The sequence below is a fragment of the Tachypleus tridentatus genome, chromosome 2 (assembly GCF_004210375.1).
Source record: "Tachypleus tridentatus isolate NWPU-2018 chromosome 2, ASM421037v1, whole genome shotgun sequence".
In the NCBI taxonomy this organism is placed as follows: domain Eukaryota; kingdom Metazoa; phylum Arthropoda; class Merostomata; order Xiphosura; family Limulidae; genus Tachypleus; species Tachypleus tridentatus.
In genome coordinates this window covers 32,536,720-32,550,323 of record NC_134826.1, presented here as the reverse complement: position 1 = coordinate 32,550,323, position 13,604 = coordinate 32,536,720, and the positions used below count along the sequence as shown (strand labels likewise).

Sequence of the window (13,604 nt, the reverse complement as noted above, 5' to 3'; positions counted from 1 at the left end):
TCACATATGTTTTTTTACTCGATTTTACCAACCAAAACTTTTGTTTGTTTTGTCCACAACGTTCCATCAAGTTTACCCTGCACCACTAGATGAGATACAAGAACGAATTATAATTTAGTATCTGGTAACTTCACTTACATTATAAGTTACATGTGATATATTGACTAAGTGGTCAGGTCAGACAATTCATAGTTTATTATTTTGATACTAACATAACTTTAAATTTCAATTACTTGATCGAAAAATATTAAATTGTGTAATGAGTACAAACATTAGTGCATAAAAATCTTAATCATATCTAAAAAACACAATATAATGAAAATGTACTTAGCTTTGAAAATAAATAAAGTAATTTCCCATAAAGCATTCACATTAAACAGCTTTAAGCAGCCATCTTAAATTAACAGTGAAATCAAATACAAGAATAAGACAAAAAAGTGCCATTCTTTATTCGTTATTTTTTACCACTGTGTATCGAAACCCTTTCTTTTTTTTAAGTATTATAATCCTCCAGTATTGGCAATTTTTCGGAAACAGTTAAATAAGCTGTGTTAGACAAATATTAAATATTAGATCGATAACCTTCTAAATATTATACTCATGTGTATTGAAGAGAAGACGATAACTTTTTAAAAACGATGAATTTTCTTTCGTCACGATTTTGCCAAAAAAACTTTTTAATAAGCACTAATAAGCACCATTTTCATCATAATTTTCACAAAACATAAATATGTTTGCATTAAATATACATGTTCTTTGAGAATTAATCAAAAAACTAATAACTGAATGTTTATGATGAGCAATTCCTACTTACGTAATATAATGACAGTTAGTACTGTCCCAGAAGCACCAAAAGCCACGAGAAACCGAAGGATGGTAAACATCAGAAAAGAGGTTGAAAATGCGCAGGCAAACCCTGAGACAAGAAAGATGATACCACCAACTAGTATGACAGGTCGACGTCCATACCTGTGGGGAATATACATTCTTCATTATGTATTCAATTAAGATATATGTCACTGAGTTCACTGTTAATTAAAACGAATATATGCAGTTGCTCAATAATTGTTTATTCGTTAATCTAAAGATATTTTGTACTGTATGCATCAGATCATAACTGAATTCTAAAATGACCAAATATATAGAAGAAACACTCTCCTTGTATCAACACTTTCAATATTGTATATTTTCAACAATATTTGAAACGTAGTAAATCAGTGCAAATAAAATCAGGTATAAAACTTTCACAACCACTCAGACTAATACTAAAAGAAGAAAGTAAATAAGTGTCTTACTTAATTTTTTAATGAGAAAAACTAATATAAAATGAGAAAATAGTAAAAGTGGACGTCAGTACAAGTAGAACACAATAAACCAAAGTTCGTGTTAATTTTCACTCTTCTGTTTCTCTTCATTTTAGAAATTTGGCTTTTTATACAATCTGAGGTTTACAAACAAATAGTTTGGGAAAAGTAAAACGATTCATCAATTAGTGAAAATGAAAATAACCGTGATGAACTCTAAACAGAAATGTTTTCTGTTTTTACTATTGCCTTGTTTCCTCAATGTTCTTGTTTCCTCAAGTATGTTTCTGACCACATACAATGTAATAAAAAATTTCGCCCATTTACTCCCTGCTAATTAAACTAAAACAATTTAAATGATTAAGTTATCAATGTTATTGATAATCACACATAATAATCCTCAGACGTAGTTACAACTCTGAAGCCACATTACATATAAATTCTCAGACGTAGTTACAACTCTGAAGCCAGATTACATATAATGATATCTTTAACCAAATCTTCTAAATTTAAATAATTTTCTCGTAGTTTATACTTTACTGTTTCATTTTTTTAATCATATATGTGTATTTTTAATTGTTTATTGTTCACTTGATTTGTCTGGTTAAGAGCAAAGTCACATTGGGCTATCTGCCGTCTTCACCGTGGGAAACTGAGCCCCAGGTTTCAGGGTTACAAGTCTGTAAGATTACCATTGTTTTACCTCGGAGTCGTTCGCTTGGAATATTCAAGCTAATTTAGAGACACATATACTTTCAAACAGGAGTTTCTGGTACGTTGAATGACATGACTCAAAATGGAAGAATGTGTCCTTACACATAATTTGCAAAGTGTTTAATATTTTTGGATGTTAGTAACAAACACAAACGTTTACAAATATCAATAAACGTTCCCGGTCAAATATCTGCAGTTTCCCAATTAAGAAGCGTTTGTTACATTGACAGCTTCCGAGGCTTATGGTTCACCAGCTGTAGCGACTTAACATTATTAAAACTGTTTCTTGGCGCGTCAGTTTATAATCTTTAGGTAAAATTCTCGAGAGTTCAGTAGGCAACATTGTAATATATATATATTGTTGATTCTTACACTCGAGATTCTTCTACAAATTTAAAGAACAGGCGGGACTTTCACAATACTCATATAACAATGTACGTTACATGCATCTCTAAATATATGTTAAACTGAAACAAACATAGATATTAAAATAAATATTAAATCTGCTACATCTCCACCTCAGATAATTAAAAATTGGCAACAGACAACGTCTAACTAAGTGACTCTTTACTGCTATTTTTTTGTTACAGCCTTTGAGTAACTCTTTACTGTTAGTTAAAGGTTGTCTAATGCTAACAATACATAAATATAATACATTATCAAATAATTATACAACATCATTAATCTTAAGAATATATAACACAATAAATATAATAAACTTATGACAAAAAAGTACATAGCTCATGAACGTGCTTAAACACAAATGTTGTATTTTGGTTTAACACAATCAATAATCACATGACCGAGGGGTTCGTTGAAAGCTGGTATAGGTTTCAAAGGAGCAACAGGAACTGATTATGTTTTCCAACCGAATGACAGGTATAACAAATTTAACAAAATTTGAAAACATCTTTCTTTATTTTTGGCCAAAGAAAATGTTCCATAATTTTGTCACACGTCTTGTTGACACTTAAGTAACCTCCCAAACAGGGGCGTAGATTTTTTACACCTGATGGGGGGGGGTGATTTTTGCAGCCGCTTATGTGGACTGTTCAATTTGCAAATTGGTTATCTCTGATTAAGTGAACCTGAAAGCTGTAAACATGCAGTCACAGAGTAATCTTGTTGCCACGATACTTCAAGGATTCCATGTAGGTTTGTACAAGTGAGGTGTAGTGAACAGTTTTCAAAATGTTAAAAGAACAAAGACTAATGTGTCACAAATTAACTGCCACATGAATTTATTCCTGCACACTGCACAGTATAAAAGATGGGCGTTATACTTGACAAGGTTACCAATAACTTTCATTGCATGAATTACGTTTTCAAATATTAATAAAATTAGTAATTACCCTTGATAAGTTTATATCTACTGAAAAACTGTTCATGTTGTTTGATAAAAATAATTAAAATGTCTTTGCGAACTCTTGAAAATTACACATCAATACAATGTAGCACATAATTATTCATACTTTTCATTGAAGTAAGATTCATTTATTCCTCTAGTCTACACGTTCCCAAACGTAGACCTCCTTTGTGAGGATCTGTTTATGAATTCTTTCATAAGCTCTTCTATATTTATCTTGTCGACCTCATCTTTGTGAGTGTGACAAACTGCCACATGGTTGAAGCGACACTGATACATAGTTGACCTTAACCACATCTTCAACCGTCTCAATGCAGAAAAGCTGCGTTCACATTCGCAGCTGGATACTGGACATACAAGCAAAATTTTTATGAAAAGAATCACTTCACTAAACATCTGCTGGCTTGTTTCATGCATTTCACAGTAAGCATCCTTCGCACCTTTCAGAGATACTGCTTTGTTGTTCCTTTGAACATGGGCAACTGAAACTCGAGCCGTTGTGCAGATATTTCTGGATAGAAGTTTACAACCGAGTTGTTAATCTTGCCAGATGTGATCATCTTCGCAAGTGCCAGAAACTGCCTCAAGTCATTGTTGTTTGCATTGAATCTAGTGGTCAGATGTTCTATAACTGTGTTCACAAATTCAAAATATTGGCTTCTGTAGTAATCTCTAGCTGTTGCAAATGGTGTGCTAAACCATCACCTGTAATCCTTTTCGAGGGTCTGCGAATGCGTGGTAGTTCAATAGCCACCAGATCTATGGTTTGTTTGTTTGTTTTTTGAATCTTGCACAAAGCTACTCGAGGGCTATCTGTGCTAGCCGTCCCTAATTTAGCAGTGTAAGACTAGAGGGAAGGCAGCTAGTCATCACCACCCACCGCCAACTCTTGGGCTACTCTTTTACCAACGGATAGTGGGATTGATCGTCACTTATAACGCCCCCACGGCTGAAAGGGCGAGCATGTTTGGCGCGACGGGGATGCGAACCCGCGACCCTCGAGTCGCACGCCTTAAGACGCTTGGCCATGCCAGGCCCTCAGATCTATGGAAGTTACCTTTTTTCTCAGCTTCATAAAATACCTTCTTGTAATTTTCCTCTGTTCACAATACCCGCAGTTGCTCAACTGTCATTGCAGATGCTTTAATCATGCCAGATACTGTCGCTGATTTTGCTTTAAATGCACGGTTTAGTTTTTCTAATGCAGCTAATGGATGCTGAGCCATCAACAATCCTAAAACTGTCTTTTCTTTGTTAAATCTGTCCAGCAGACCTCGTGCTTTCACTGCTACATCTGATTTTTTATTTGCTAATTCAGACAAAGAATCAACAATGTCACTGTAGTGATCATTAGCGCATGTAATTGCAGATAGGCAGCACAACCAGCGTGTTGGACACAGTGGGCGGATGTATTTAACTGGACCATTGTGGCTGTCTGACGATTCAATATTTTCAAAGATTGTCTTGTATTTGCCTGACCTCTGAAGCAAGATACCAAGTTCAAGTTCATATACACACTGGATAGAATCTCGAACACATTCACAAGCTTCACTGCATGTTGCATTATTAAATTAGCCTTGTGTGCTCCACAGTGAAAAACAAAGCTGATAGTTGCTTCTCTTTTATTTTTGCCTGGCATCCACTGTACGCACCACTCATGTTAGCGGCTCCATCATAAGTTTGTTCTCTTAATCCTGACATTGGTAAATTGAGTCTAGTCAGTACATCAAGTATAGTCGAGGATATTGTTTCACCAGTTGTATTGGAAACACTGTACAAACCAAGAAATGTCTTATGGATGTCAAGGTTCTCATCTACGTATCGTACGCATATTGCTTCTTGTTCGGCACCTGTAACATCTTGAGTGCCATCAATCTTTAATGCAAAGATTTTACTTTGCTGTACTTCGTGTGCTATGTTCCTCGGTATTTGATGGCTGAACATCTCCATTATTTCATTCTGAGCCTGGGGTGATGTGAATGTGGTTTTCTTTGACAAGTAGGCCGTCAACTCAGGATCTTCCTCTTCCAGGAGCTTCATTAACTGCAGGAAGTTCCCCACCTTATCAGTATGTCCACGTAATGCTAAACCTTGACACAGTAAGAAACGCAAACTTCTGAATATTTTGGCTAGGCTTCTTTTGCATACTTCCTGCTTCTTTTTTTCATCATGTAGCTGGACAGTCACTAGAGTTACATCAAGTGAACCTGCTGGTGATATAGAGAATCTGTGCTGAGAGGAGGATTGGTATTCGTTGAATTTCTGTTTTGCCTTTTTCCAGTTGCAAAAACCAGTGGATATGAAGGTATACTTCACTGGCCTCTCCAGTTTCACTGTAAAAGTCCTCTATTTCCGCCTTGGCACAATGAAAGCATGTGACTTTTTAAGTCTCATTGTCGAAGTGCAGCCATGGAAGTTGATATTTTGAGATTTTGCTTTCTCTCGTGGTATAAGTTGTGCGTCTGGATGATATGGCTTTCCACGCTGTATTCAGATTTTACATTACTGCACAAACTTATTTCACAACTATCTGGTGGTTCATGATGTGCAATAGTTGCACAAGCATTTTCAGACTTGTCCTCTGATGAACATGGTATTTCATCTGTATGGCAAGTTTCTATTTCTTTACTTGAGGTTGCTGGATTATCTGCATCTGCATTGTCACTTGTAGTACCAGTAACTGGCTTGCAGAACTGTCTAATATCGGGAAGTTTCAGACGCTTGCTTGTCATAATTGGAATCAGTTTCTGTTTCTATTTATGTAAAAACGGCTCGTTTGGGTTGAGAAAACTTTTTACGTAGAGGAGCGAACAACGTTTCGACCTTCTTCGGTCATCGTCAGGTTCACAAAGAAAGAAAGAACCTGACGCACAAGAAAACACAACTGACCAGAAGCTGACCACATGTTTGAAAGGGAGTTGTGTAACTGAGTGTTGGAATCTAGAGGGTGGTGTTAGACGTTTGAATGTATAATTTTATATTATTTATTATATTATTTTTAATACAGGTATAAAGATGTTCCTTTGTATTGGTTTATTTTGGGTTTAAGTTGTTGTATAAGTAAGGCTTCTTTAATTTTGCGTTTGTTTATGTTTGTTTCTTTATTTAGTATTTGAGTGTTTTCTATGGTTATGTTATGTTTATTTGACTTGCAGTGTTCGTAAACGTGTGAAGGTGACTTTTTATGTTCTTTGAATCTGGTTTCCAATTTTCTTCTTGTTTCTTCAATATAGAAGTCGTGACAGTTATCACATTGTATTTTATAAATAATGTTGGTGTGGTGTTTGTCAGTGTAGTTTTTACATAGTATAGACCTCAGTTTTGTGTCTGGTTTTTGAATAAATTTGGTATTAACTGGAATGTCATATTTTGTTACTAATTTTTGCCAAATGTTGGTTATGTTTCTGTTGATGTCGAGAATATATGGTTTGCAGCAGTATATGGTTTCGTGATTTTTTTTATTCGTGAGATATATTTACTTTTGTTGGTTAATTTTGCTTTCTGTCTAGGTGTGTGCGTATAATGTTTACTACAGTTTGTGGAGGAAACTTATTAATGTTGATGAAGTATTGTTTTATTTTGTCTAATCCATCGTTAATTTTATCTGGTGAGCATAGTTTTATGGCAGTGTTTATTTGGTTTCTTAGTATGTTGAGTTTTTGTTTTGCTTCATGCACTGAGTCTCAAGGAATGTATAGTCCAGTATGGGTGATTTTTCGGTGGATTTCTGTTTTAAATTGTGTATCGGTTCTTGTAATTTTGAGAATAAGAAATTATATTTGATTGCTTTCTTTTTGTTCACATGTGAAGTTAATGTTGGGATGTATAGAGTTAATGTGATTGAAAAAATTAAGTGTGTGTTTTGCAGATGTGAATCCCGCAACCGTGTCATCTTCATATCTGTACCAGTATAGTAGTGGATGTAATGCTGTGTTAATTGCTTGTGTTTCAATTTGTGTCATAAAAATATTGGCTAGAACTGGTAATACTGGGTTGCCCATGCTTAGGCCATTTGTTTGTATATAGTTGTGGTTGTTGAACATGAAGTTTGTCTTTATCGTGGTGAATTCTATGAGGGTTGCTAATTGGTTGCTGGAAATGTCTATAGTTGGGTTAGGGTTTCAGACATAGAGTTCTAAGGCTATCTTGCAGGCTTCAGTGGTTGGAACTTCTGTAAAGAGGGATATAACATCGAAACTGGCCATTAAGGCTTTATGATTAAGTTGATTTAGATTAGACTTAAAATTAAAAGAGTGTTTGATGAATGAACTGGCTGATGTTACATATTTAGAGAATGCCCATGATATGTATTTACCAAGATTGTAATTAAACAATTCATATGTGTACATTATTGGTCGTAATGGACAATCTGGTTCATGAGGTTTGGGGATGCCGTATATTTGTGGTGTGCGTGAGTCAATTTTACGTGGATAGGAATAAAGTGTTTTTGAAATTGTATTGGCTTTTTTTCATTTTTAGTAGTATTTTGTTTAGTTGCGTTTCGTGTGTCTTTGTTAGATTTGTGTGTATTGGTTTAAATTTGTTAGTGTCTGATAGGATGTTCTTCACTTTTTGGATGTATTCATTCTTGTTCATTATGACTATAGCGTTTATTTTTCTGCTTTTAGAATTTTTATGTTTTTGTCTTGTTTTAGGTTTTTAATGGAATTAATGTCTCTTTTTGTAAGCCCGCCCTCTACATTCCGACACTAAGTTACACAACCCCTTTCAAACATGTGGTCAGCTTCCGGTCAATTACCTCTTTCTTTCTTTGTGAACCTGACGATGACCGAAGAAGGTCGAAACGTTGTTCGCTCCTCCACGTAAAAAATTTTCTCAACCCAAACGAGCCGTTTTTACATATATATTTTTCTCTACAAGTGGGTTTTCTTGACATCACTGATTATAATTGAAATCTGTTTCTCAGATGACTCAACAGGCTAAAATGCAGTCTTTATTGAAAAACTCTAACGTACAACGAACGAAGATAGAACAGAATGGAAGTAGGACTGAACTGTACAATGTATTTAAGTCGAACGCGCGAACCTCACAGTGACTATCGAGCCGACTGACCACCTGGGCATCGCTGGTACAATTATGTGTGCTCGTTACAACACAAGTAATTGCAAGTTTCTCGAAAAATACTTAAACAATCACAAATATATTATATTCGTGTTTAAAGCTCATCAAAAGGCAAACACGTTGTGATATAATGTCTATAAGCACGTCTTTTAAATAAAAACACCTAAACAAAAACTAACAATACAATTAGAGTAGAGACTTCAGGCCGTTGAAATCGTTCCTTTTGTGTTCTAATTATACAAGAAAATACAATATTTTTACTATCTATGAAAAGAGAATATATTGTTCTTTTACCATAAAGCACCAGCACTTTATTAGAGGGCGGTGATAATCTGAAATTTCATAAGCCCTGTTGTAAAATCGAGGCTCAGACTAAAGGGAGCGGAGGGGGGTGATGTAGGGCGAGTCTGAATCCGAGCGGCCCGAACCTGTGGTTAACTGTACACTAAACGAACACTATGGTCAGCGCCTTCGTCAGCTAAGGAGAGTAAGGCGTTCGACAATAAAACCGGCTATAACTAAGAAAAAATGGCGTAGGAAAACCGCACAATATACACCTAAGATTGATGCAGCTATAAGCTACAAATGGCCTGCCAGATCTAGATCACAGGAGTTTACGCTTGGGAGTAATATTTTCGAATTTCGTGCTCTGTTGAATCTGTTGTGATGAAAATTTTACTTAATCTTACACTATGTACAAGACGTAGGAAGATTCTGTGATAGTGCTTGCAAATCTTGCTTGTATACTTTGGTCTACTGACTGATTTTTACGAACTATCGCTTAAATCGAAAAGCTCAGAAGCACGCCTATATTAAATATGTACATTTCGACTACTGAAAAAGCCTACATCTAGACCTAATTATGTAATTCGATTGGTAAGAACACGAGAATCACAAGAACAAACACACAATTTGTTGGCCTGTAATGCAATAAAACAATTCAACAGACCAAATTGTAGAGGGGGATGATTGTATGCACCATACCCCCCATCTAAAATGAAGGGGGATGTATCATCCATCCCCCCCCCCAGGATCTATGCCCCTGCTCTCATAGAAAGTACATTGGCCACTTTGAATATTTCAGACCGGTATGCTTACTTATCTTTCTCACTCAACTCTGACTGGCTAGTGGAGACACTAGACCATTCGTTTAATACTTCCTCAGACAACAGTGGTGGATACAGGATTTTTCGGTGAGGGGATGATCGACTAAGTAACAGTCACTTAAACCTGACCCCAAGTAAACTTTTCCTTATTACTGCAACGTAAATTTCATGGAATTAATTTAGAAACAAAGAAGGTTGGTTGGTTTTTGGAATTTCGCACAAAGCTACTCGATGGCTATCTGTGCTAGCCGTCCCTCATTTAGCAGTGTAAGACTAGAGGGAAGGCAGCTAGTCATCACCACCCACCGCCAACTCTTGGGCTACTCTTTTACCAACGAATAGTGGGATTCACCGTGACATTATAACGCCCCCACGGCTGGGAGGGCGAGCATGTTTGGCGCGACGCGGGCGCGGACCCGCGACCCTCGGATTACGAGTCGTACGTCTTACGCGCTTGGCCATGCCAGGCCTAGAAACAAAGAAAAGAAAAGAAACATATATGACTATGAACTCTCATTTATTGATTTTATTCTAAAATATCAAGTTACAAGTAATCGTACAGCACTATACTGAATCACACAACATGTGACAATGAACTTTCATATATTCCTAAATAACATGTTACAAGTAAATATAGAGCAAAAATATTCTAATTGAAATGATCAGTACTTTATATTTCTGATTTCCCATTAACCTACACAATTTTGGTATGGCCAGTAGGGGGGATACATCCCCCGATCCTCCCCTCTGTATCCATCCCTGTCAGACAACAAATCATTATCGACTAATATTTCAATAACACACTTGATGTTAATTTTACTCATTGATTTTTTAACCTTCAATTCTAAGTTGTTGGCAATTTTATATTTATTAGTTGTTCGAGAGAGGGTGTTTTAAGAAAATCTCGATAGTTAGACTTGATCAAATCTTAATGGCAGTGATAAATATAAATTGAATTAATATTTTAATTTTAGTTTAGAACGAATTTTGTCTCGGATTAAAGTCCTGGAGAATCCCTCCCCGATTTACTGTGTTACGTACGTTATGTATTACGATTTCAAATAAACGGAAACTGGAATTTGAATGTAGAAGTTAACTGAATGTCAGCACGTACCAAATTTATTATATTTGCTAACGAGATTGATACATACAATTTTCTTTCTTAACACAAATATATTTTAATATGCAAACAACCATACAATTTATAATAATAGTTATTACAAATAATAATTTATATTAAAAAGTTTTACAAACTTGCGAACAATATTAAATTCTGTATCTAGTCTGGAAATGAATACTTTGTCGACGGTTCAGCAGGCGCAATTTACTTTTATGTTGATACATAGATACACTTTACTTGATAGGAATACTAGCTACCTCTATGCTTCTTATGTGAGTGTTTTTCCGACGAAAATATCTGATGTTCTCATAGAAATACTAACGTCTGAAATTAATTCACTGAAGTTTGTATTGTTCGAAATATATAAAAGTTCCTGATCAAATATCTGTAGTTTTTCCGATTAAGAAGCATTTGTTACAATTATAGCTTTTTGAGACTTGTAGTATACTAACTCTAGCGACCAAACAATATTAAGACTGTCTTCTTAGCACATAAATCTACAATCTTTTGGACAAGTTCTTAAAAGTTCAGTAGGAAGCAATGTAAAACATATATTGTTGATTCTTACACTCGAGAATGTTCTACAAATTTAGAAAACAGGCGGGACTTTCGCAATACATATACGTTACGTGCATTTCTAAATATATGTTAAACTGAAATTAAATTAATATTAAATCCGTTACAGTAATAAAATCTAAAGTAAAATATTAACTTCAATAACATACTTTCCAAGTTGAATTCATCACAACAGAAATACGTTATCTTTTTTTTTTTTTTTTGAAAAAAAATTATCTCAAGAACAAACGAATCTTCTGTGGGAACACGAAATGTGGTGCATAACTTCTTCCAATCTATATGTCTCTCTCTCTTGGTATGTATATGTATATTTGTAGAGTTCTCTAACATATATTTGTTTGTTTAAAAATAAGAAAGACTACACAATGAGCTAGCTGTGCTCTGCCTACCACAGCTATCGAAACCCAGTTTTTAGCGACGTGAATCCGCAGACACGCCGCTGTTCCACTGGGATGGGGGAAAACGTTTGTATAGATAATTTATAAACAATATTAACACATGATATACCTGTCAGAAAGTTGACCAGAAATAAAGACAGAAGCCATAAAACCACCCATATAAACAGAAGTGCTCATGGAGGGCAACCAATCGTTTTCACAGACGAGATCCCACTGAAATATAAAACACATTAGTTATTTGATGAAATAAGTTACGCATGATTATAATAAATGGAGAAGACACTTTTTATTGTTACCTGAATCTGTTTATATAACTAATTTTAAACACAGTTATCGTGAATAATTAATGTATATTCACCAGAGGAAATAAGTCTATGTTAAAGAGTGTACAAACTACTATCTGTAACTTGAGACTACTGTCTGTGTGTGTATTATGACTTAAATTTGTCATAAAGTGTATTGAGGATTACTGTGATTTAATTTTTAATTGTGTTCAACTTGATATTTTGCCTTTTAACTTCTTATGATAACCAAATACGCACATCACGGTTATAATATTTATTAAATAATAATACTAATCTTATTTTCCCTGTAATTTAAGCAAAGTGAAGGAACATATTTTCTTTAAAAATTATATTTCGAATAGTAATTAGAGAATGTAAAAACAATTAATCTAATACAATATATATATATATATATATATACTTTAAAGGAAGACTTTAATGTCAGTACATTCACCAATTGTATCATACGAAATTAGAACATTAAGAATTTAATTGATGAAAGTGCGTAAAGTGACAATCTTATAAAAACAGTTACTTAAGAATAAACATGGTAAGAGTTTATTTAGTGGTTGTACGTTAAAAAAATCAAGTCTTTAGAAATAACTTGATAATACTGAAATAGTGTATCTTATCGAAAGATACAATTAAAACGCTCCTAATGTACCTTACAAAGAGCATAATGACACTGAATTCAGTAACTACATCTCACGAAAACAGCATTTAAAAATGAGACTAATGGAACTGCATTGAGTAGCTGTATTTTAAGAAAACGTTACATTACGAATACATCTACTGAAAATGTTTTCAGTAGCTGCATATTAAGAGAAATAACGTTTTAAGAATTAAAAATATGAGATAGCATACAGTAACTGTATTTTAAGAAAGCATTATCCTAGAAATTATCGTATTGGCAGTGCATTTGATAAATGTAACTCTAGAAAACGTATTTCAAAACGAACCTGGGGATAGTCACATATGTACTTGTATCCATACTCGTCACAGTACATTAGGTAACTATATGTTGTCATAATTCTCACAAAGAAACACCTAATGACAGTAAACTGTAATCAATAAGTATATCTTTAAAAGTACCATTGAAATGAATCTCATAAAAATAAAATCAGAATGTGAATCTTAGAAGATTATACCTTAAAAATGAAACCAAAACAGTGCATGAGTAACTGTCTTAAGTAAAAGGTGTCATGCGAATAAACCTCACATTTTTAGTAACTGTATCTTAAGCAAATAATATTTAAAGGTAAACCTGATAATATATCATCCTATATTTTATCTAAAAAAAACGTTCTTCAAGAATAAACCTGATGCAAGCGCATTACATATCTGTATCTTAAGACTAACGCACTTCAAGAATGAAAATAATATCAGTAACTACGTATTTGGCAAAAGTTAATTTATGAAAGAACGTAATTGTAAAAAAATAATTGTATACTAGAAGAAAAAAAGACAGTATAAAAGAATCTCATGTCAGTGTATCTAGTAACTGTATCTAAAAAAACATTAAGATTGAATCAAGTGGCAATGATTGAAGTAAACACATCTTAAGTAAAAACAATTAAAGTGACGACATTGCAGTAAATGTATTGTAAAAAAACTGGCATTAAAATTAATATGATGAAAAAAATGTTAATATTTA

At 34.2% G+C, this 13,604-nt stretch overlaps 1 protein-coding gene across 1 annotated transcript in view; it reads right to left on the bottom strand.

Moving 5' to 3' along the window:
* Nucleotides 1-13,604, bottom strand: part of LOC143245466 (organic cation/carnitine transporter 2-like) — a 36,736-nt gene that overhangs the window by 5,236 nt on the left and 17,896 nt on the right. The window contains exons 3-4 of the mRNA XM_076491827.1: nucleotides 11,776-11,879; nucleotides 815-969 (exon numbers count right to left, since the gene is read on the bottom strand). Of these exons, the coding sequence (XP_076347942.1) occupies nucleotides 815-969; nucleotides 11,776-11,879 (259 nt within the window). The remainder of the gene's footprint in view (nucleotides 1-814; nucleotides 970-11,775; nucleotides 11,880-13,604) is intronic.